General features: G+C 36.8%; 2 protein-coding genes across 4 annotated transcripts; both read left to right on the top strand.

Annotated features, from left to right (window-relative positions):
* The first annotated feature begins 2984 nt into the window (after positions 1–2984).
* LOC140973556 (ubiquitin carboxyl-terminal hydrolase 4-like) lies at positions 2985–6919 on the top strand. 2 transcript variants are annotated; one of them, XM_073436465.1, is made up of 6 exons: positions 2987–3411; positions 4356–4469; positions 4977–5075; positions 5544–5729; positions 6000–6181; positions 6254–6919. In XM_073436465.1, the coding sequence occupies exons 1-6, from the start codon at positions 3271–3273 to the stop codon at positions 6657–6659; spliced, it is 1128 nt and encodes a 375-aa protein (XP_073292566.1). In that variant the 5' UTR covers positions 2987–3270; the 3' UTR covers positions 6660–6919. The 2 variants fall into 2 exon arrangements, with proteins under 2 accessions (XP_073292567.1, XP_073292566.1); XM_073436466.1 differs by lacking the exon at positions 5544–5729 and having other exon boundaries at positions 2985–3411.
* Positions 6920–7282: 363 nt separating this feature from the next.
* Positions 7283–11816, top strand: LOC140973555 (ubiquinol oxidase, mitochondrial-like). Of its 2 annotated transcripts, XM_073436462.1 has the most exons (4): positions 7301–7735; positions 8577–8705; positions 10627–11115; positions 11498–11816. In XM_073436462.1, the coding sequence occupies exons 1-4, from the start codon at positions 7436–7438 to the stop codon at positions 11555–11557; spliced, it is 978 nt and encodes a 325-aa protein (XP_073292563.1). In that variant the 5' UTR covers positions 7301–7435; the 3' UTR covers positions 11558–11816. The 2 variants fall into 2 exon arrangements, with proteins under 2 accessions (XP_073292564.1, XP_073292563.1); XM_073436463.1 differs by lacking the exon at positions 8577–8705 and having other exon boundaries at positions 7283–7735.
* Positions 11817–20417: the final 8601 nt, after the last annotated feature.

Raw genomic sequence — 20417 nt, 5'->3', positions numbered from 1 at the left:
TCGTTCTTTGCAATCGTGAACGAGAATTCGTGCGTTAAATATGCAAAGACATACATATTTCTTTCCTTCAACATATATCACACCATATTAATCACCTAAACGTATTTTTGAAGGAACAACATGACACAAATTTTATTTTCGTAACTATGTGCATAGGTGTTCCAAACTTGTGTTTTTAATCTCCAAATTCATGTTTGTGTGTGTTTAAAAGGGCTGCCATGATTAGGACATGATTAAGAAATGTTTTACACGAGTTTAGAGTCTGAGAACTCATCCAAAACACCACACATGATCATGAACACCAGCTGGAAGCAAGTTGCTAGCATGGTGATCATGGGGGTTCGGTTTAAGGGGATTAGCGGCTGGGCTTGGGTTTGGTTGGACCAAAGCCTGGCTAGGGGTATGTATGAGTCAAGGGTGGAGTCCTAGCCACGCTAGGACTCGGACACCAAGGCTGGGAAGGAGTCCTAGCTCCAACCCGAGAAGGCAGCACCTTTGTGCGCAAGTGCGCAGCAGCGCGCAGGGGAGGGGCTCGGCCTGGGGGGTTCTGGGCTGAGTCCAGTCAAGTCACTAGGGTCCTAGGAGGGTGCACACAGGTCTAGTTTTGGGGCTGGTCCAGTGGCTAAGTCCTAGAGGCTAGTTCGAAGAGTCTTAAGCTAGGAGGAGTCTCGGCTGGTTTGGTTGTTGGGTTAGGGACTTCGGCTTTGAGTCATGGGTTGGTTCCTAGGGGTGCTAAGGGTCCAGTAGGATCTAGACGAGGGATGGCTCGAGTTTGGCTCAAGGTGGTTTGAGCCGGACTCGAGAAAAACCAAAGATGGTTCGTGGGGTTGAAGTATGGCTCGGCTAGGGTTTCTATTTGCTAAATAGTTTGAAACATGGCTCAACGGGGCTCGAGTCATGGTTCACGAGGGCCAAATAATTATTAAAAATCTAAGTTTTGAATTCGGGAATTTTATACTAAAGTTTGAAATTTTTCGGTATTAAAACGCCTTCAAAACGACTAATTACGAATTAATTAAAAAGTCTAGTATTTAAGCTAAATAAAATTTTCAGAAATTTAATTAAGGCTTAAATAATTATTTGGGACATGTTAGAGTCAATGAAATTAAGAAAAAGTCAAAAACGTGAAATTTTACGTCTAGGGGTAAAACAGTCATTTTACACCCGAAAATTAAAAAACGTCATGGGAGTGCTCTAATTACAGTTTTATATGCTAATATGTTTATTTCAAATGTTTATGAATTTTATATGCCAAATTATGATTTTTAAATTTTCATGAATTTTTATGGTTTAATTTGGACATTTTTTAAAAGATATGTTATGTTGCATGCTTGGTTTAAAAAAACAATATTATATGCATGTTTTTATTAAATAATGGAAATACGACATGTTGAAGAACGTGAAGGGATTGTGACTAAATACGATGATATGTTGGAAATATCGTGAGGGTTATGGTCCCAGTGGGAGACCGACGATCGTGTTTCCTTGGATACGGATGCGAATACGAATACGAATATGTTAATACGTTGGCCAAGGCCCAGTTGACCGGTGAGAGTGTCGCTGGTGTCTCCGCCGCCCAATACTGTGGTTTTCTCTAGGTGGATCCATCGCCCAATACGATTAAGAATACGAGTCACAATCACGATCTGAATTGAACATACACGAATATGAATATGAATATGAATATGAATATGTTGTTATGAAAATGTTTACGAAAATGTTTATGTTTAAAGTTATGCATTATTATGAATATGTTATTTTAGTACAAGTATTTTTCATTTTGTATGTGATCTGTATATGTTTTACTTGTTATCAAGGATATGATGTGTTGAGTCTTTAGACTCACTAGGTGTGATTGATACATGTTATATTGATAATTATGATGTTGGAGGTCTTGATGGGTGACTTTGTTGGACTGTTGGTGCACATAAAGTTTATGATACAGGTTATAACCCGAGGACCAACGCTTCTATTTTCCGCATTTAAAGTTTATGATTTACGTTAAAAATTTTACGACTATTTATTTATGTTTTGAGAGATTTTTGAGAGGTTTAGTATGTGCTACACTTTTCAAATTTATTGTTTTTTAGGTTTGGTAAAACGTTTAACGATTTCATGTTTTGGACTATTTCTTTTAGATTTCAAATACTGGTTGGATGTTTTATTTTAAAATGGTGCAAAAGTATTTTACTTATATGTATATGTATATGGCCGAACTTAGGAAATTTTTTTTTTTAGTACTTTTTAAGAAAACGAATAAGCAGACGTTTCAAATTCCTTCATTCTTCTTAGTATGCTTTGGAGGCATGGGGTCCCACCGAACGTCCCAGACACGTGGTCATGCCAAATATGGAATGATCTAACTTCTTTAATCAAACGTTGTAGATCTCGATTTGGTCGTACGTTCTAACTCCTTCGAAATGACTCCAAAAACGAAAACATAAAAGGAGGAATCCATAAACAACATCAACATTAATTATGCTGCTATGAACCTGAGCAAAGTTTTTACAAAAAACTTGGATGGACATATCGAAATCTATATAAAAATATTACTGGAAATGGAAATAAACAAACGGATTAATTGAGATAATTTTTGCAAAAGCTTTGGTGTTGATCCATTTTTCTGATTCTTTCCCTTGCTTTTGTCACATTCCGCATGTTAGTTTAGGATGTATTTCACGATCTTCTATGTTGGGTAGTAGCTTTGACTCATCGCGTCGGGCTTTCCTGGGCCAACTGCAACTCTTCTGGGCTTTCATCTGTTGGGTCTTTGCTTGTGGGCTTTCAAGATTTTGGGTTAAACACTCATTTATTAATATCAGATTTAAATATTTATTAATGAAATATCTTATATTTGTTCAAGATGTTTAATTTTTTATATCGAATTTCATTAAAAAAAAATATGAGTCTCATATTGCAAAATCTATTTGACAAAAGCTGAATACATTTTACTATTGGCACAAAAATATATTGATCATTTTGATCTAAAATTGTCCATCGATGTTGCATTTTCACGGTAAACGACCGAATCAGGCAAAACTCGTTGTCGTTTTGAGTTCACAGAAAGATCTCGTAGTCAATTCTCATGGGACACCTAGGCGAAGAAAACAATTTTCACAAACCCTAGAAACTCCTTAAATTCAAGAAATAGGTATCAATCCATACTGATATCCATCGCCCCAGTCTCGGAACCGATTGAAGTTGATGTATTAATTCTGGTTATTGTGAACAAGTAGTTGCAAGTTTGGAGGGATAGAGGAATTCTGGTATATGCTGGATGGTGTCACACTTGCGATGGGTGTGACAGGTTCCAAGTTAGAGAAGGCTTTAGGCGATCAGTTTCCCGAGGGAGAGCGGTATTTCGGGTTGGAGAATTTCGGCAACACTTGCTATTGCAACAGCGTGCTCCAGGTGGGATGTTGTTGTAGCGTTCATTTCTTGTTTATTTTGATTTTAATTTCTCGTTTATTGGGGGTTTTGATGAGTTTTGGGATGTGGGTTTTGGATTTTGGGATGTTTTCCTTGGTCATTTCGATTTTTGTGGTCAAGTTAAAAAGAAAAGCTAGGAGGTTTCGATTGTGCATTTAGCTATCTCTAAGGAAGACTTGATTTAATCATGGGTCGCAGTCTCGGGAACGGCTTCGACAAAGTTCCAGGTTAATATGGTTGTGTAACTATAACATCGTGGAATTTCGGCTATTTTGTGGTCGTCGCAGAACGGAAAGGAGTTTTTTTGGTTGTCGCGGCCGCTGCGTAACATGTTCTGTGATTTTTTCAAAATTTTCTTATTTTTTTGAATTAAATTTTTTCCAAATTATATAATTATTTCTATTTTTATTATAAAAGTAATCCACGATGATAACCGCGACCTTTTCGCCAAATATCAATGAAACTAGAACAGCAGCATCCAACCATGATTATAATTTATATTGCTTTGTTGATTTTGGTTTTCTTGAGTGCCGATTTCAGGGAAAGAGTTTATTGGGTCTGCCATGTATTTTTTTATTTTCTTATGAGTCTGATTAAATTGGGTTACAGTGAAAAAATTGGCGTGTTCTGGTTTGGTTAATTTGGTCTTGGGGAAGACGTTGATATGCCATTTGTAAAGGAAACTGGATTACTGAATTTCAAGTTACAAACTGGATTACTGAATTTCAAGTGTTAGTTACTGCATGGATGGCCTCAATTCGTCCTTAGTGCAATCTCAATGGCTGTTGCTGAGATCTCCTGTCTGTTTTTACCATGATGAGTGCTAAAAGAAATGTGTTTTGGAAGTGTAGCAACAAGCCTTTTATTGTATGACCGTGGTGAGAATCTTGAATGCTTCCTCACTTCGATGTCACTTGGTTTTGCAGGCTCTTTACTTCTGTGCGCCGTTTCGTGAACAACTGTTGGGGCATTCTTCAAATAACAAAACAAGTGAAGCAGATGAAAATCTCTTGACTTGTCTCGCAGAGCTGTACTTCCAGGTAGTAGATTCATTGCTGAACTAAGTGTTTAGTCTTTGGCTGCTTTGATACAACTTTGAGGCATTCGAACTGCTTTTAAGCTTCTTACTTGACTGATCAATTTATTTTGTCGGAATTTCGTGAACTTAATACATGAGGCCAAATTGCTTGCTTGATAAAAGAATCCCTCCGATGTGCATGTGTTTATCATGGTTCCAAGTGCACCTTGAAATACTTTTTGCATAATTTTCATGGCTCATTTCATAGTTTTAATCGTCATCTGCTAAATAACAAAAGACAAGCTTTGGTAATTACCTGAAACATTAGTTTCTTGACATTTGTTACCCAGTAACTATCCATGAGAAATTTGGGAAAACACATGGCTGGTTCATTTTGCCTGATTGGTTTAGCAGCCATCAGTATGGGACGAAGCCACATTGTGTATTGGAGCTGCTGTTGGTTTGAATGCCTGTAATTTGGCATACTCTTGAGATTTTGCAAATTAATGTGTTAATTAATTTTTTGCAGATAAGTTCACAGAAGAAGAAAACAGGTGTCATAGCTCCAAAACGCTTTGTACAGAGAGTAAGAAAAGAAAATGACCTTTTCCGAGGATACATGCATCAGGTGTGTTTTTGGTGAATGCTAGCTTCTTTTGCCACTTGGAAGCACTGTGTTGTTTTCAATAGAATCTAAGTTGTCCAAGCTTTTTTTTTGAGTGCCAAACGTTTCGTGGTAAATCCTTTTATCACCATTAATCTATTGTGATTAAAATTCATGTCTGAAGTTTAGATACGTGTTTGTGGACACCAAAGTTATTTTTTTTGTACATTTGATTCCTGAAATTCACATCAGGGATTTGTTGTCACGAAATATTTTATTATAAACATTCAGAACATTTATTGTTTTGCTATGTGGTGGTTGTTCATATAGCTATGAACCTTTTAGTTCTTTTAGATTCAACTTATTGGAGTTTTGACAATTAAGCAAAGGTTGAGTATAGATGGTTATGAACTTTACAATATAGTAATCTTCTTCATTATAACTTTCTCGTTTCAAGCTTCAAGATGATGTGATATCCATGCTTTCATGCAGGATGCCCATGAATTTTTGAACTTTTTGTTAAATGAACTTGTCGACACACTGGAGAAAGAGTCTAAAAAAGTTCCAAGTATTCCGCATACTTCTTCTGTTGAGGGTCTTGCAAATGGGCTAAGCAACGGCCCTATAAATGGTGTCAAGAAGGAACCATTAGTTACCTGGGTGCACACAATTTTTCAGGTTAACACTCTCGGAATTTATGAAAATGATAATTTTTGGATTCAGATTTTATTGGCTGAATCTCCACTCACATCAGAAATGTGCTGTACCATGATATAAAACGATCGTTGCATGCCTGTTACGCCTTTTTAGCAGAGCTCGAGCTTTATCATACATGGCATTTTAGTAATTTTTTATTGCTTGAGAACTCATATAATGATTATGTGATGTGGTTGTCAAATGTTGATATCCTTCTTGCTCGTTTTATCTCTGACTCTTTGTGAGACGCAGGGTACTCTTACCAATGAGACAAAATGTTTAAGGTGTGAGACAGTTACAGCAAGGGATGAGACATTCTTAGATCTGAGCCTTGATATCGAACAAAACAGTTCAATTACTAGCTGCCTCAAGAACTTCAGCTCCACTGAAACGCTGAATGCCGAGGATAAATTCTTCTGCGATAAGTGCTGCAGGTAGGCGTCTTTCTTGACATCAATTCTTACTGAGACTTGTCAAGAAAATTAATCTCTGTACGCTAAACACAGTTTGCAAGAAGCACAGAAGAGGATGAAGATAAAGAAACCCCCACACATCCTCGTCATTCATCTCAAGCGATTCAAGTACATGGAGCAGCTAAATCGGCACAAGAAGTTGTCCTATCGTGTGGTATTCCCTTTGGAACTAAAACTCACCTGCACCATGGACGATGTTGACTCCGAATACTCATTATTTGCCGTGGTGGTACACGTAGGGAGTGGGCCGAATCATGGGCATTATGTCAGTCTCGTCAAAAGTCACAATCACTGGCTGCTATTTGATGATGAAACTGTGGAGATGATTGAGGAGTCGGCTATCCAGACGTACTTCGGTTCAGCTAACGAATATGCGCCCAATATTGACCATGGATACATTCTCTTGTATGAAAGCATAGCTGGCGATAAAGCTGAATAAAATTTGATCCAACAATGGGAGCCCCTTTCCGTTTCGGTTTAAAGTTCCATAACATGTGAGACTTGGTTTTCATGTACAGTTAGACAGTGAAGGATTTGCACTTTTGTTACAGACTGCTTCTGTTACCTGGGAGCAGTTATTAGACACACAGAAATAAGAAATGACTAATACTTGATTTACCAAGTTCTATGCATTCATACCGGGCCAATCATATTAACTTATTATAAGCCCCCAAATACAAATTACGTTGTTTGTTTTCATCATGAAGCAAAACCGATTAGAAATAGACTCACAAGTCTATTTTATGATTATCTGATTATGTCTTTTCGTTTTAATTGTGAATCGATTTGATCTTTAGATCATCTCACGATATATCTACTCAAAATTAATGATATGACAGTAAAATAATCAAATTAATTTTAAAATATATCTACGCAAAAATTAATGGTATTGTAGTAAAATAATCAAATTAATTAAATTTAATTATATATCAATCATATAATAAAAATTTTTATTTTTTTAAAAAAAATTAAAATAATGTCAAGTATTAATCTAATTTTATGGTACATTTGTAAACCTTGCGTGCAACCGTCACAGAGTGCAATAGTTCCTGTAACTTGGAGAAAAAGAAACGGTCGGTCCCCGGGATTCCGGACAATGGACAAGGGCATTTTCGTAATCTCCTCAGTCAGCGCAGCCGTTGCTTATTTGCTTTTGACCCGATGCACACGTAAATTTTGCTGCTTTCACGTTCGGCTCATTGGGAGACTACGAAGATGAATCGCTTGGTGGTGAAGCGCGTGGTTACCGGCGGTGGTTTAAGCAGTTCCTCTGCGGCGGCGACTCCGTTTGATATGTTTGGGGCGGCGAAGGGGCAGAGTTTGGGCTTGTCTGTGGGATGGAGGCGGTTGATGAGCTCGGCGTCAGAGCCTTCGGAATCGGGGACAGAGAAGAAGGGGAGTCACGACGTGGCACTTGAGAAGGTGGAGAAAGGTGGGATTTCGAGCTACTGGGGAATCGCGAGGCCTAAGATCACTAGAGAAGACGGCACTGAGTGGGTTTGGAACTGCTTCATGGTAAAATGATAGATCGTGTAGCTCTGCTGCTTCTCTTTGATTTTACTGCCTATTTTGGATCGAAGATATGATTTGATGCTTGCTTGTTGCCTGTTGGTGTAGTGAATGCATATCTCTTTGTTTTTATTTATCTGTTTTGTATGTTGTTTCGTGCTCTTCTTTTGCCGCCTGAGACAACCGTTAGCCTGGAGTCATGTTTCTCAGAAGCTTTTGCAGTTGTTGATATGCCATGGAAGCAACAAATATCACATCCTATTCAATAATGAAACCATGCCAGGTGTTGTTTCTGTACTAGGAGACCTGTTTACGTGCTAGAAGCTGCCAACTTTATATGAACGTATGTGTATCTGTATTTTTTAATGGTTCGGAACAGTTTATGAGTAGACGTCCTAATTTATTGGGAGTGGTTGATCTGTCTTGATTGTCAATTGAGTTAGTAGGATGCGGTGTTTGTTCTTCTAAGCTGAGATCTCTCAATTTCTGTAGATGTGTTGCTGCATCCTTGACACCAACTCCAATTTGAAAGTCATGGTTTTAACGAGAGGAACATAACAATATGATCTCTAATTTTGATTTGAGCAAAAATGTTATGAAATGACTGGTTTGTGGATTGGCTGTGCGTGGGCTTATTAATTTATTTATTGAATAAAAAATTAAACATCAGAAACTGCTTCTTTAATGTTTACAACAGTTCAACTGTGAGGTAGCGAATTGAAGTTGTATCTAGATGTCTTAGTGTGTAGTTATACATCATGCAATCAAGCACTCAGGTTTCTGAGTACTAATTACCTGTATTTTTGCTAAGTCCCTGAACACTTCTGATTTCATTTTTGTGGTGCAGCCATGGGAAACTTATCATTCAAACTCGTCAATAGAACTTAACAAGCATCATGTTCCAAAGAAATTTGTCGATAAAGTAGCATACCGAACAGTGAAACTTCTTAGAATTCCCACAGACCTATTTTTCAAGGTATTCTGTTTTTTTTTTTTTTAATTATCTTCGGGTTTCTTCTTTTCTCTTTTCTCTTTTCTTTTGGATTCTGCTGCTTAGATTATTATCTTGAGATATGTGAGCCCTAATATTATTTCATTATAAGTTTTTATTATGGGCTTAATTGTTTGAGGAAATACAGTCACACCTGTTTGAATTTTCTATTAGTGTTTCCATATCCTGGGTTACCTCGTTTCATATTTATAAGTTATAGGTTCTCAATTGAGTGTCTGAGCGGATGTCATTATGTTGTTCTAGCAGTGTGCAAAACAACCACCACCCTGTAACCGCACCCAAATCCACCAAGTTTAAGTTGTTTTTAGATACATCTATATACAAACGCTGTAGTATGAACCTTTACACGAATTACACTCACAAAACTTAATGGTTTAAATGGATACCCAAGCACTTAGCTAACCTTATTGTAGTTTATGTGAGAGTATACAGAGGAGAAGAAAGAGATTATTTATACTTTATTCATCGGTAAATGCCCTACATTAAATACAAAATAGAAATGAAAGGATAGCACCCTAATCTAATCTAACTAATCTAATCTAATCTAACCAATATTTAAAATACAAAGATAAGATGACATCTTATCTAAAAAGATAAGTCCTATCCTAACAAGATTTCGGATCTTCAACACTTATACATCCATTTAACTTGTGCTCCAATGATCCTGAGAATTAATTCAGCTAAAACAAGGAAGGCTTCGTTGAGTGAGTTTGTTGATTTTCCCATGTCTCCAACTGGATCAACCCCATTATCTATTTTCCTTCTGCCTTCAGCCCTTTCCCACCACTCCTCCTTGCCATAAGCTCTTTTTGGCATTAAAAAGAAAGAAAAAACCCGATAATAAGATATACAATTTACTTGAATGCGACACAATCAACAAAATATTTAAAATATTAGAGTACAGAAATGACTAAGAAGCTCATATGTTTCTGCAATGTGTGGGCATTGGCGCTGGTTATTTGGGAAGAGTAACGAGCTGACAAGGGTTGGTGAGCTTGGTGATGGTAAACTATACTATTGCTGCATTGTTTGAGCTGGATTGAGTTGGAAGATTTTGTGAATTCTTAGCGCTGTATATGATGTGTCAAAAATTCATAATATAATTTGTGCACACACATGTATGGTGTGTAGGTGTTTATGTAGATGGGGTTAATCACAAAAGCGCAACCAGTTTATTCATGGCCCAAAACATTTGGAGCCTGTCTTCTTGTTTTTTGAGGGGAGGATATGGATGTAAACTCTATTATGCACACTTTTTCTCATTTATATTCAATTACCACCATTGATATTTGGAATTAGTAAAGTCTGAAAGCAACTGCATCACATCACAACTGCATTTCACTTATGAAATCATGTGGTTATTGCTGTTGGATCAAAGTTAAAACTCTGAATCTTTCCTTCCTCTTCGGGTTTATGTTTAATTTTTTTGACTGTTGGATATTGTGGCTATGTTTGGATTCATGCTATATGTGTGGTATCTGAAAACGAGTCTTAAAAATTTTGTTGGACAATGTAATATATGCTTGATTTTCTCTCTGAAGGACGTTTTTTTCTGTAGATGTTCCATCATGCAAGAATTTGTTGGGTTTGATAAATTTCTAATAGCTTATGGAGCGTTTTAAAATCTGAAAACGTAGTCATTTAGATTATGATACAATATAATAATGAAGTTTTCTGGGATTGGTGAAAACTGAAAAGAGGAAAAAGTGAAATTGGACAGAAATGTGCTTTGAGAAAATAGTGAAAGGGTTTTGTTTTTTATTTCCAGAGAATAAAAGCATGGTTTTGAAAATGAACATGAAATGTAGTAACCACTTGTACGCTCATCTTGACAGCATAGTATGTATTTTAGTGATTTCATCAATACATATAGTTCTTTTTGCAGAGGCGGTATGGATGTCGAGCAATGATGCTTGAAACTGTGGCTGCTGTTCCTGGTATGGTAGGAGGAATGCTTTTGCATCTCAGGTCTCTGCGAAAATTTCAGCAAAGTGGTGGCTGGATTAAAGCATTACTTGAAGAAGCTGAAAACGAGAGGATGCACTTGATGACCATGGTAGAGCTTGTGCAGCCTAAATGGTACGAGAGATTTCTGGTGCTCACAGTTCAAGGAGTCTTCTTCAATGCCTTCTTTGTACTGTACTTGATGTCTCCGAAACTGGCTCATAGAGTTGTTGGTTACTTAGAAGAGGAGGCCGTGCATTCGTATACTGAGTACCTGAAGGATATTGAAAGTGGTGCCATTAAAAATGTCCCTGCTCCAGCTATTGCAATTGACTACTGGAGACTTCCTAAAGATGCGACTCTGAAGGATGTTATCATTGTCATCAGGGCCGATGAAGCCCACCATCGAGATGTCAACCATTTCGCTTCGGTATTGTCAGCTGACCATCCTAAACGTTTCTTTGTTAGTGCAATATAATGTTTAAATGCCTGAATTGTATGCTTTGGCCTTCGTTTTTTATTATTTATTTATTGTTTCATACCATATCTTTTTGGCCGTTCTTTTGCACACTCCCAACGTAGTTCTGAACAATTAATACCAGGATCCAAACTCAAAGATAGTCAGGTATAGAAATAGTATAAGAACCTCATCATTTACGACTTGGGTTGGTTGAAATATTATCTTGTACGAAGAAATTCGTGATGTTGTCTAACTTTGATTATAGAAATGACAGAGCATATGCATGGCGTTAGAATTTTACACCTTCAGCTTCGATAAAGAAATACTCACAGAATGAAATTGTCATGTGCAGGATGTTCATTTCCAGGGGAAGGAATTAAGAGAGGCACCAGCTCCTCTTGGGTACCATTAATTTCGGTTGCGTTTGAAGTGGTTTGATTCTTAGTGTCCATGATGAATGTTGCAGAATGAGTGGTTCAAACACTTATGGTATATATTGATAAGATATAGCAGAAACGGTGGCTTTTCTTTGAAAGGCACTATTTTGTTATGGTCTTTGGTGTTTGTTAAGAGGTCTATATAGTGTTAGATGAAGTAATGTTGGTATTATCTCGGTTGAAAATACACTCGAGTTCAATTCGATAATGAGAATTATTGGAGAGTACAGTTAAGTGCAAATAAAATTTGAATGGCGTGTGTAATATATCTTAAAATTTTATATGATGATGTGATATGACTAATGTGTTCCAATTACTTGAAAATAGTAAAGAAAGTAGGCCATATGACAAAGAATGAGTTTTTCTAATATAATAATTTATAAAAATTAAATCTTTTCAAGCTGCTATTATCGTAAATGTATTAGTCTTCTAAAATAGTGTAATAACTATGAATATCATTTTCACATAGATTGATATACGATAAATTTATGTCAAGCACAATTGGTTAGTTATCTAAAACGATAAATCAATTAATTAATATTATTATTTCATTATCGTGTTGCGCTAGCGCGGTAAATTGACTGCCCTAGCGCGAGCTTTAATGTCTACGCTCCTAAAATTTCATCTTGGCACGCTAGACCGTTAATAAATCCCCTCCATAGCTTGAGCTCCTCTGTTTCAGACTTGAAGTTTCCTCGTTGTGTGGTGGGACGGTCAGAAACAACTGCCCTATCGTAGCCTGCACTATTTTGCTTCTTTAATCTTCATGCATCTGCACTGGTTGGTCGAAATGATCGTCGTAGCACTACATCTTCTGTCCAACTTCTTCATTTTTCTCTTAATTCTATCTTTTCTGGCCACTTTTCCTACAAATCAATTAATTGAGGTGAGGCATGATCATATGTAGCGACGCAAAGGCGCCGTCGATACTTTTTCAGTGTTGCCACCTTTTTAGGGGTAGCAACCTCTCCTTCCTCAAAGGAGGTTTGGAGCTCCTGGATTCTCATCCAGAGCTTCAGTATCTTTTCAAAGATACTATCCTCCATCGCAGCCTTCTTAGCAGCAACAACAGACTTCATGAACTTCTCCGCGAGGTCTGGCTGTGTGGAACTCCCTGCTTTGTCCATTGCTATTCACTTGTCTTGCTTAATCTGTTGATACTTGATGTCTAACTCTTTCACTCTTATTTATAGCTGAGATGTGAGGCATCTGAAGAGACGCAATCATTATTCCGGACGATTCATCTTCTGAGAATAAGATTTCTTTTATTTTTACGCATCATTATTATAACCGTCATTTTATTTTTTAGATTAAAATATGCATTTATTTATGGGGAATGACGAATTCAAATTGTTAACTGATAAGATAATAGTCAGTTGATCTTCGACTGAACTGACTCAGTTTTCAACTGATCACTCAGCTACTGATCAATTCATCACACGTATACACGCTTTTATTCAAATTTTCTCGGACTAACACGTGTCCAAAAATTTGAACAGTCACATACATAAGTACATTAACCCGCTTTTTTCAATTCTTCTTTACGAGTATTTCAGTTTACAGAGCAAACCCATACACAAAGCTTTCTTTCTCTCAGATAACCAAACTCTCAGAAATGGCAAATCAAGTACCAGCATACATTTTGAACGCAATGGCGAATGACTTAGATTCAGTCCTGTCTGTTCAAGACGAGGATACCAAGAATGTATTTCTAAAACTGGAAGCTGCTGGCCTGAAGACTTTTCTGGGATTATCTTCTCAAGATATTTATCCTAAAGAAATTCAGGATCTCTATGCCACTGGATTCATCTCTGCTGATGGCAATATCACTACTACTATCAACAATCAGCTGCTGATAATCGATTAAGACTCCTTCAGCAACCTCTTTCAGCTACCTACTAATGGGCTAGCAAATATCTCTGAGGTAAAATCTTCAGATGTTGAGGAAATGCAGATTCAACTTTCTGCTGATTGACGAAAAATTAAAGTTTCCGATCCTAAGAAAGAGTTGAAGCCATAAATCCAGTTACTGGCTGATATTGTGGCCAAAGGGCTACTGGCAAAAGCAAGATCTTTTGCTGCTCTTACCCTGGAGAAATTTCAAGTCATGAATGCTATCATGACTGGAAAAAGACTACAATGGAAAAGTATCATCTTCAACCTTCTGAAGAACATGTTTTAGTCTTCAAAACAATCAAAGGGATTTGCAATGCATCTCAGCTATTTGATAAAAAGCAGGGGTTTGGTGGATGACTCCTCTGAGAGGTTATCCAAATTAAAGATCTTCAATGCCAAGAGTGTTCAGCTGCCGAAGCTTAAGCTGGACATCTCACTTGAGCAATTCATTAAAGTGAAAAAGGAGATTGGGATTCAGGAGGCTCCCAAATCAGTTAGGAAAGCCAAGAAGACGGTTCAAAAGAAGAAAATCAAACGCAAACTGATTGTCAGTAAAACTGATTCAGAGAAGACTCCCTCTCCCAAAATCTCCAAGAAGCCAAGAACGCTCAAAACCAAGCCAGCAGGTGTACTGAGCATCATCCCAACTGAAAGGCTGATGCAATCTGGAGTTGAACAGCCAATCGAGGATACTCCTTTGAGAGCTATATCAGTTGTATCTTCAACTGAGGTTCAGTTACCTCATCCTGAAGCTCAACAAAAGAAGAAAATCATCGAATCTGGTGATAAGCAGAAACCTGCTAAAGTTCAAGCTCCACTGATCACTAATTCTCGCCGAACTTCTCTACCATTTGCAAGACCCAAAGGGATAGTGATTAGAGAAAAGATTGATGCAACTACTTCAGGGCTGAGTATTCCTCATGTTCTGACTGACTCGAAGGGAAAGAGCAAAATGACGGAAGAGCCCAGACCCACAAATGTGATTCAAACTCATATTGATCTAATTTGAAACGAGATCAATGAGTTTTCTGAGAATAATCTCAAGGCTTATGATGAATGGGTCAGATTTCAGACTGAAGTGTTTGCCAGGCAACTGCAGAAGAAGTCAGTTTTGAAGAAATTTGTTGACCTGTACACTATAGTCCTGAAAATGGTCAAAGCGGCCTCAGTTGTTCAAGCTTTGCAGAGGAAAAAGTACTTATTTGATCAAGTACGTGAAAAGAAGTTGAGGTAAATGATTGTTCAGCTATGCAAAAACTTTGATCCTACCAGTCCGACTGCCTTTAATGACAAAGCAGTTCATGATCAACTGGACGCGGATCTTATCACACTGCAGATGGAGATTAAGCATTGGGAACCTGATCAAGAACAAACTATTCCAGCAAGTTACCACAATCTTTCATCGGAAGAGAAAGGTGAAAAATCAGTTCAAACGCAAGAGCCATCCAAGGAACCAGTTACTGAATCTTCTGAGCAAGTAACTGCTCCTTCTTCAAAGGATACGCAACCGTTAACTTCTGTTCCCTCATCCTCAACTGCAGATCTTTTGCTTTATACTGATGCTGAATTATAATTGGCAAACATCGACAAAGTCATTCAATCAGTTGTCATTGATATTCAGCAGACTATTTTTACAGAAGCAGCTGAAGAATCAATCTTAGCAGAACAGCCAATCTCAGAGGCTGTCTGTCCACAACCTGAAGAACCAGTTCAGTCGGCTGCCACGACTCACGACTGAACAAACAGTTCAAGTTGAAACTGAAGAAGATCAATTGCACGAAAAACCTTCTGAAGAAGTGCAAGTTGAAGAACAGACTATAGAGCCAGTTGTTCAATCAGCTGATGAACCATCTACAGTGTCAATTGAGCCAACGACTAAAGTGCCAACTATTGTATCAGCTGATGAACAAACTGATGAACTGTTAACTGTTTCAACTGAACAACCATCTGAAGAGCCTTCAAGCTCAACTGCTGTTCAGGATCCCTCTCCTCTTCCAGAACCTCAACTAGAGAAAATATCAGAAGATGTCTCAGAACAAATTACTGTTGCCACTGAATCAACAGACAGAGCATTGATAATATTCAGTCAGGAAGAAAAGGAACAGGAACCAGAAGCATCTGGAGTCATGTTTCCTGAGATATCAATGGCTACGGAAACAATGATAGAAGAAATTCAGTCCAATCTTCTCAGTCTGAGCTCATCCATCTTTGATATCAAGTCAACCCAGCTGCTGCATACATTGAAGATTGATTCTATCAAGGAGAATACTATGAAAAGTTTGCAGCAATCACCAAGGATGTGACCTCACTCTTTCTCCAGATAGATCAACTGAGGAAAGACCGAGTGACTATTCAGGCTCACTTCAACACTTAAGACATGTTCTCCAAGCGCATGGATTTCTTGCAAGATGTTGTCACCAAGAGAATGGATCAAATGCAAGAACAGATAATGAGTGCCATATCGAATGTCACTTTGGAATTTCATGACTTATCTAGCAGGGTTGACAAATTTGATAAAAATGGGGAAGAAGAAGGAAATAAGAATGATCAACAGAAGCAATCAAAGAAGAGACCCAGTCAACAAACTGATCTTGAACCAGCTAAAAGAGCAAAGAAATAGAAGATCAGTTAGAAGACAGTCTCTATTCTTATTCAGTTGAAGAATTTGGAAAATTTTGAAGATTATTTTAGTCAGTCAGAAGATTTTTTTATTCTTTCATTCTTTGTACAAATCTGTACATTGAAAGAGGTTATTTTATCTACAATGAGTTCAGTTGATCAGTTCATATTTTTTAAGTTTTGTCAAACATTAAAAAGGAAAAAATTGTTGGAAACTGAATTTTGGAAGTTTGAAAAACTGAGCATTTAATAGACTGAACTAACAGATCAAGAAGACTGATAGTAACTGATCTAATATACGCAAACTATCGGTTGCCTATAACTGAAGATTAATGTGCAACTGAACCAGCTGACTGAACTACGCAGACAACTGACTGATCAGTTGGAAACTGATCAGTTGCTACATCAGTTGTGAGCTTATCAGCTATAGCCTATCAACTGATCTTTCAGCTGTACACGTCATCAGTGAAAAGGACGTAGCTCAACCACTGACAGATTGTACAAAGAACAGCAGGAACGCCACATTTCAGAAATGCTACAGCGTACGACTATCAGATGAACGTTGACGTGGAAAACAACGGATAGAAAGATTCAAATCGCATTCAATATTACCGTTGGAAGCGAGGCCTATAAAAAGCAGAAAGAGTAGATGAAAAGATACCGAACACTATTCTATTAACCAAGCTGTTACTCTGCTGAAATCTTTGCAATCCTTCTGTTCATTCAAAAGCTCACACTTATTATATACATTCATAGCACTTAAAGGCTATACTTCGAGCTTACAAGCACAAACTGATATTGTTGTAATCAGTCGTGCTAAGTTATTTCAGTCCAATTGAGTACTGTAAATCATTTTGTAACTAAGATTTTCAGTTTGACATTGTTAAGTCCAAGATTGAAGTGGGTCTGTACAACTGTTTGTATTGATCAAAGTCTTTTAGTGAATATCCTATCTTCGAGATAGAAGAGGTGACGTAGGAGTGATTGAAATCACCGAACATCCGTAAAATCTTGTGTGTTCTTATTTCAGTTTTTATTCTATCTATCAGTCAGTTTATTTCCGCACTATTATTGTTAACTGATTGATATCGACTGACAAAATTCTCGAGTTTCAGTTTATCATTAAACTGACTCATCAATATTCGAAAAGGTTGTGAAAATCGTCAGTATTTATTCAACCCCTCCTTCTAAACATTCTTTCACCCCCTAACTGATCCTATCAAATTGTAAACGTCTTGGCAGTACCCTGAATGCTGTAAAATATGTTAGTATGATTATTTTAAATGTTTATGGAGTTTTATGATGAAATGATAAAGTTAAAAGATATGCTGCATGCTTGGTTTAAAAGAAAAATGATTATTATATGCATGAATTTTTATAAAGTTATGAAAATATGAAATGTTGAAGGAAGTGAAGTAATTGTGACTAATACGATGATACGATGATTATGATGATACGATGATATGCAAGGCCAAGGCTCAGTTGACGGGTGAGAGTGTCGCTGATGTCCCCGCAGCCGAGTACTGTGGTAATACATAGATGGATCCATCGACCTTCAGCTAATACGAATGTCACAATTAACAATCTGAATTCAACGAAAAGGAAAATGTATATGTATATGATGAAATGTAATATGTTTATGGTAAAAAAAAATGTTTATATTTATGCATGTTCATAAAATGTTATTTAAGTAAAAGTATTTTTGTTGTTGCATGTGATTGTATATGTACTACTTGCTATTATCGTTATGGTTTGCTGAGTTAAGAGACTCACTAGATGTGATCGATGTAGGTGAGCAGGATATTGATGTTAATGAAAGACTTGATGGTTGATCTTACTGGACTGAAGGTGCACATAACCTGAGGACCAGCACTAGTTTTTCGCATTTATATTATGTTAATGATTTAAGTTGACGTGAAAGATTTTTACGACTTTTATGATGCTTTTTGAGTGGTTTTGGAGAGATTGTTAGAGTTAGCTTTATTTTGAAATATTGCTAAGTTTAAGTTTTGTAAAACGAATGACGATTTTATGTTTTGAATTCTTCCTTTTGAATTTTCAAATATAGTTGGTTGTTTTATTTTTAAATTGATGCAAGGGTATTTCAAAACTATGAATATTCATATAGGTATATATAGAGCCCAAAATAAGTACACATAAACCCTTGCATTTATTTAAATGGTTAATTTATTTATTTAATTTTTAAAATGATTTTAACCATGCATGATTTATGATTTACCTTATTTTAAATTATTATAAGTTTATTTGATGTACGTTAAAATATTTTCTTGAGTTTTATGTTTCAGGCGAATATTCGATGCGGGATCGGAAAAAGAGACCGGTGATGATTTAGGCGATTTTTGAAAATATGGTATTTTATTTCAAGTCAAGAAAACTAGCATTTTAAATGATTTATAAAACTTTAAGTGTTTTAAAGCCTAATTTAATTTATTAGGTTAGTTTAAGATTTTAAGGTTTTCAAAATTTCTAAGTTTAGTAGTGGGGAATTTTAAGTCTTGAAAATGATTTTTTTATTTATTTAAAACTTTGTTTGGGGTTAAGTAATTAGATTAGTATTATTTTTATTACTAATTATTTACCTAACTATGTTTAGCCCCTAATTATATACCTTCACACACACTCACGCACACACACGTTTCAGCACACACAACACACACATACACGTTTCATTTCTTGGAGAAAACCTAGGGTTCTTGAGGTTCTTTCAGCAGCAACCTCTTCACTTCAAAATTTCTGAAGATTTGCATTGGTTTTTCGAGCAAAAATCGTGCCACAAGTCGTCCCGGATCGAGTCTCGCATTCCCTCGCGTCGTTATCCATCATTTCGTGAGTTTAATAATCAAAGGCATGTATATTCTTTTATTTTTGCATCGATCTTGTCGTAGTAAGTATTTTGATGCGTATTGTATGCAAAATCGGTGTATGTTGTGCAAAAAGTTTGAGCAAAAAGTTTGAAACGATTTTGGATCAAATTTTTAGATCTCAAAATCGAGTCTGCTGTCATTTCGAGTATAGTGAATTTTTGATCGACTTTCTGGATAAACCTTCAACAAATAAAACGTAGTACTCTTTGATACCTTCGATTTGACAGTAAATTTGTAATTTGTGGATAAGAAACGAGTGAGTTATGATCATTTTTGTATGACTGCTCAAACTGTGACGTTTTTAAAAATATGTTCTTCATGTTTCTTGAATTATTTGGTTGCAGGCTTCGTTGGGAATCGCAGAGTGGTCAATTACCTCCAAGGCATTGAGAAGCCACTGATTTCCCAAATGGAGAGTTTTTCGAGTACATGATGCTATACCTGGAGCAGGAGATTCAAACACCCCTAGCACAAGTGTTAAGTCGGGATCATCCCCAGATGAGTCGACTGAAACAAAAGTTGAAACTCCATATCTTTTTCTCGAGTTTTCAAGTCAACACTTTACCTCGAGGATTGAAGAGTGAAAGATCAACTTTAGACCTAATACAGACAATGGTAAATCTAAGATTGGTACTAGTGAAGGTGCAATTTCTCCATTTCAGGTGTATCAACAAAACTGAGAGAAATTAAAAACAAGAATAGACATTAACCGAGCCACAATCAGGGTTGATGTATCAAGAAAATATCCCAGGGTATGGATGAAACCAAATTCATATTCAAATGAGGTAAAAGCATGGTATGATTTCGGGGCTCTTGCCTCGGTCTATACTACATCACACAGCTTCCTAGAAATCTCAGGATTACCTAAATCGATCCAAGAAGCTGTTCATGAAACATGGGCAAAAAATGACTATTTGTCCAGATGAGACATTCTGGAGTTATACTTTTTCAGTATACCACCAGAACTAGCAGGAAAAGGCTCACACGAAGCCTTTCATTTTATCAAACTAAGAAGGCCAGACACAAATGTTCAAAAATTTATCAAGAATTCTCCGACATAAGAAACACCCCTTGTTGCTTTAATAACTGAAGATGACATCTCTACCAGAAGAGCATGGGGTCTATGGATCTGTCTAACCGATATGGACAAAGTCAAGTTTCCATTTAAGTTTTATCATAATCCTGTAAATGGATCATTCTTGTTAAATATTATGATAGGAAAACAACATGTTTTGCAGAAGACCTATTTGAAAAGAAAATAAATCTTCTGTGGAATATCAAGCTGTCGGGTAGTAAAGAAACTCGTCGAAAAATTTTTCATATGGCTCATGTGAGAAGATGATCAGAAAACATCTGCCCTAAATGCCTGAACTAAAAAGATTCAGAATTTGGCAAGGGCTTCAAACCCAGATCGGACCGAAAGAATCTTGCAGAA

This window comes from Primulina huaijiensis, chromosome 3 (genome assembly GCF_012295235.1).
Source record: "Primulina huaijiensis isolate GDHJ02 chromosome 3, ASM1229523v2, whole genome shotgun sequence".
Taxonomy (NCBI): domain Eukaryota; kingdom Viridiplantae; phylum Streptophyta; class Magnoliopsida; order Lamiales; family Gesneriaceae; genus Primulina; species Primulina huaijiensis.
This window is presented reverse-complemented; position numbering and strand designations above follow the sequence as displayed.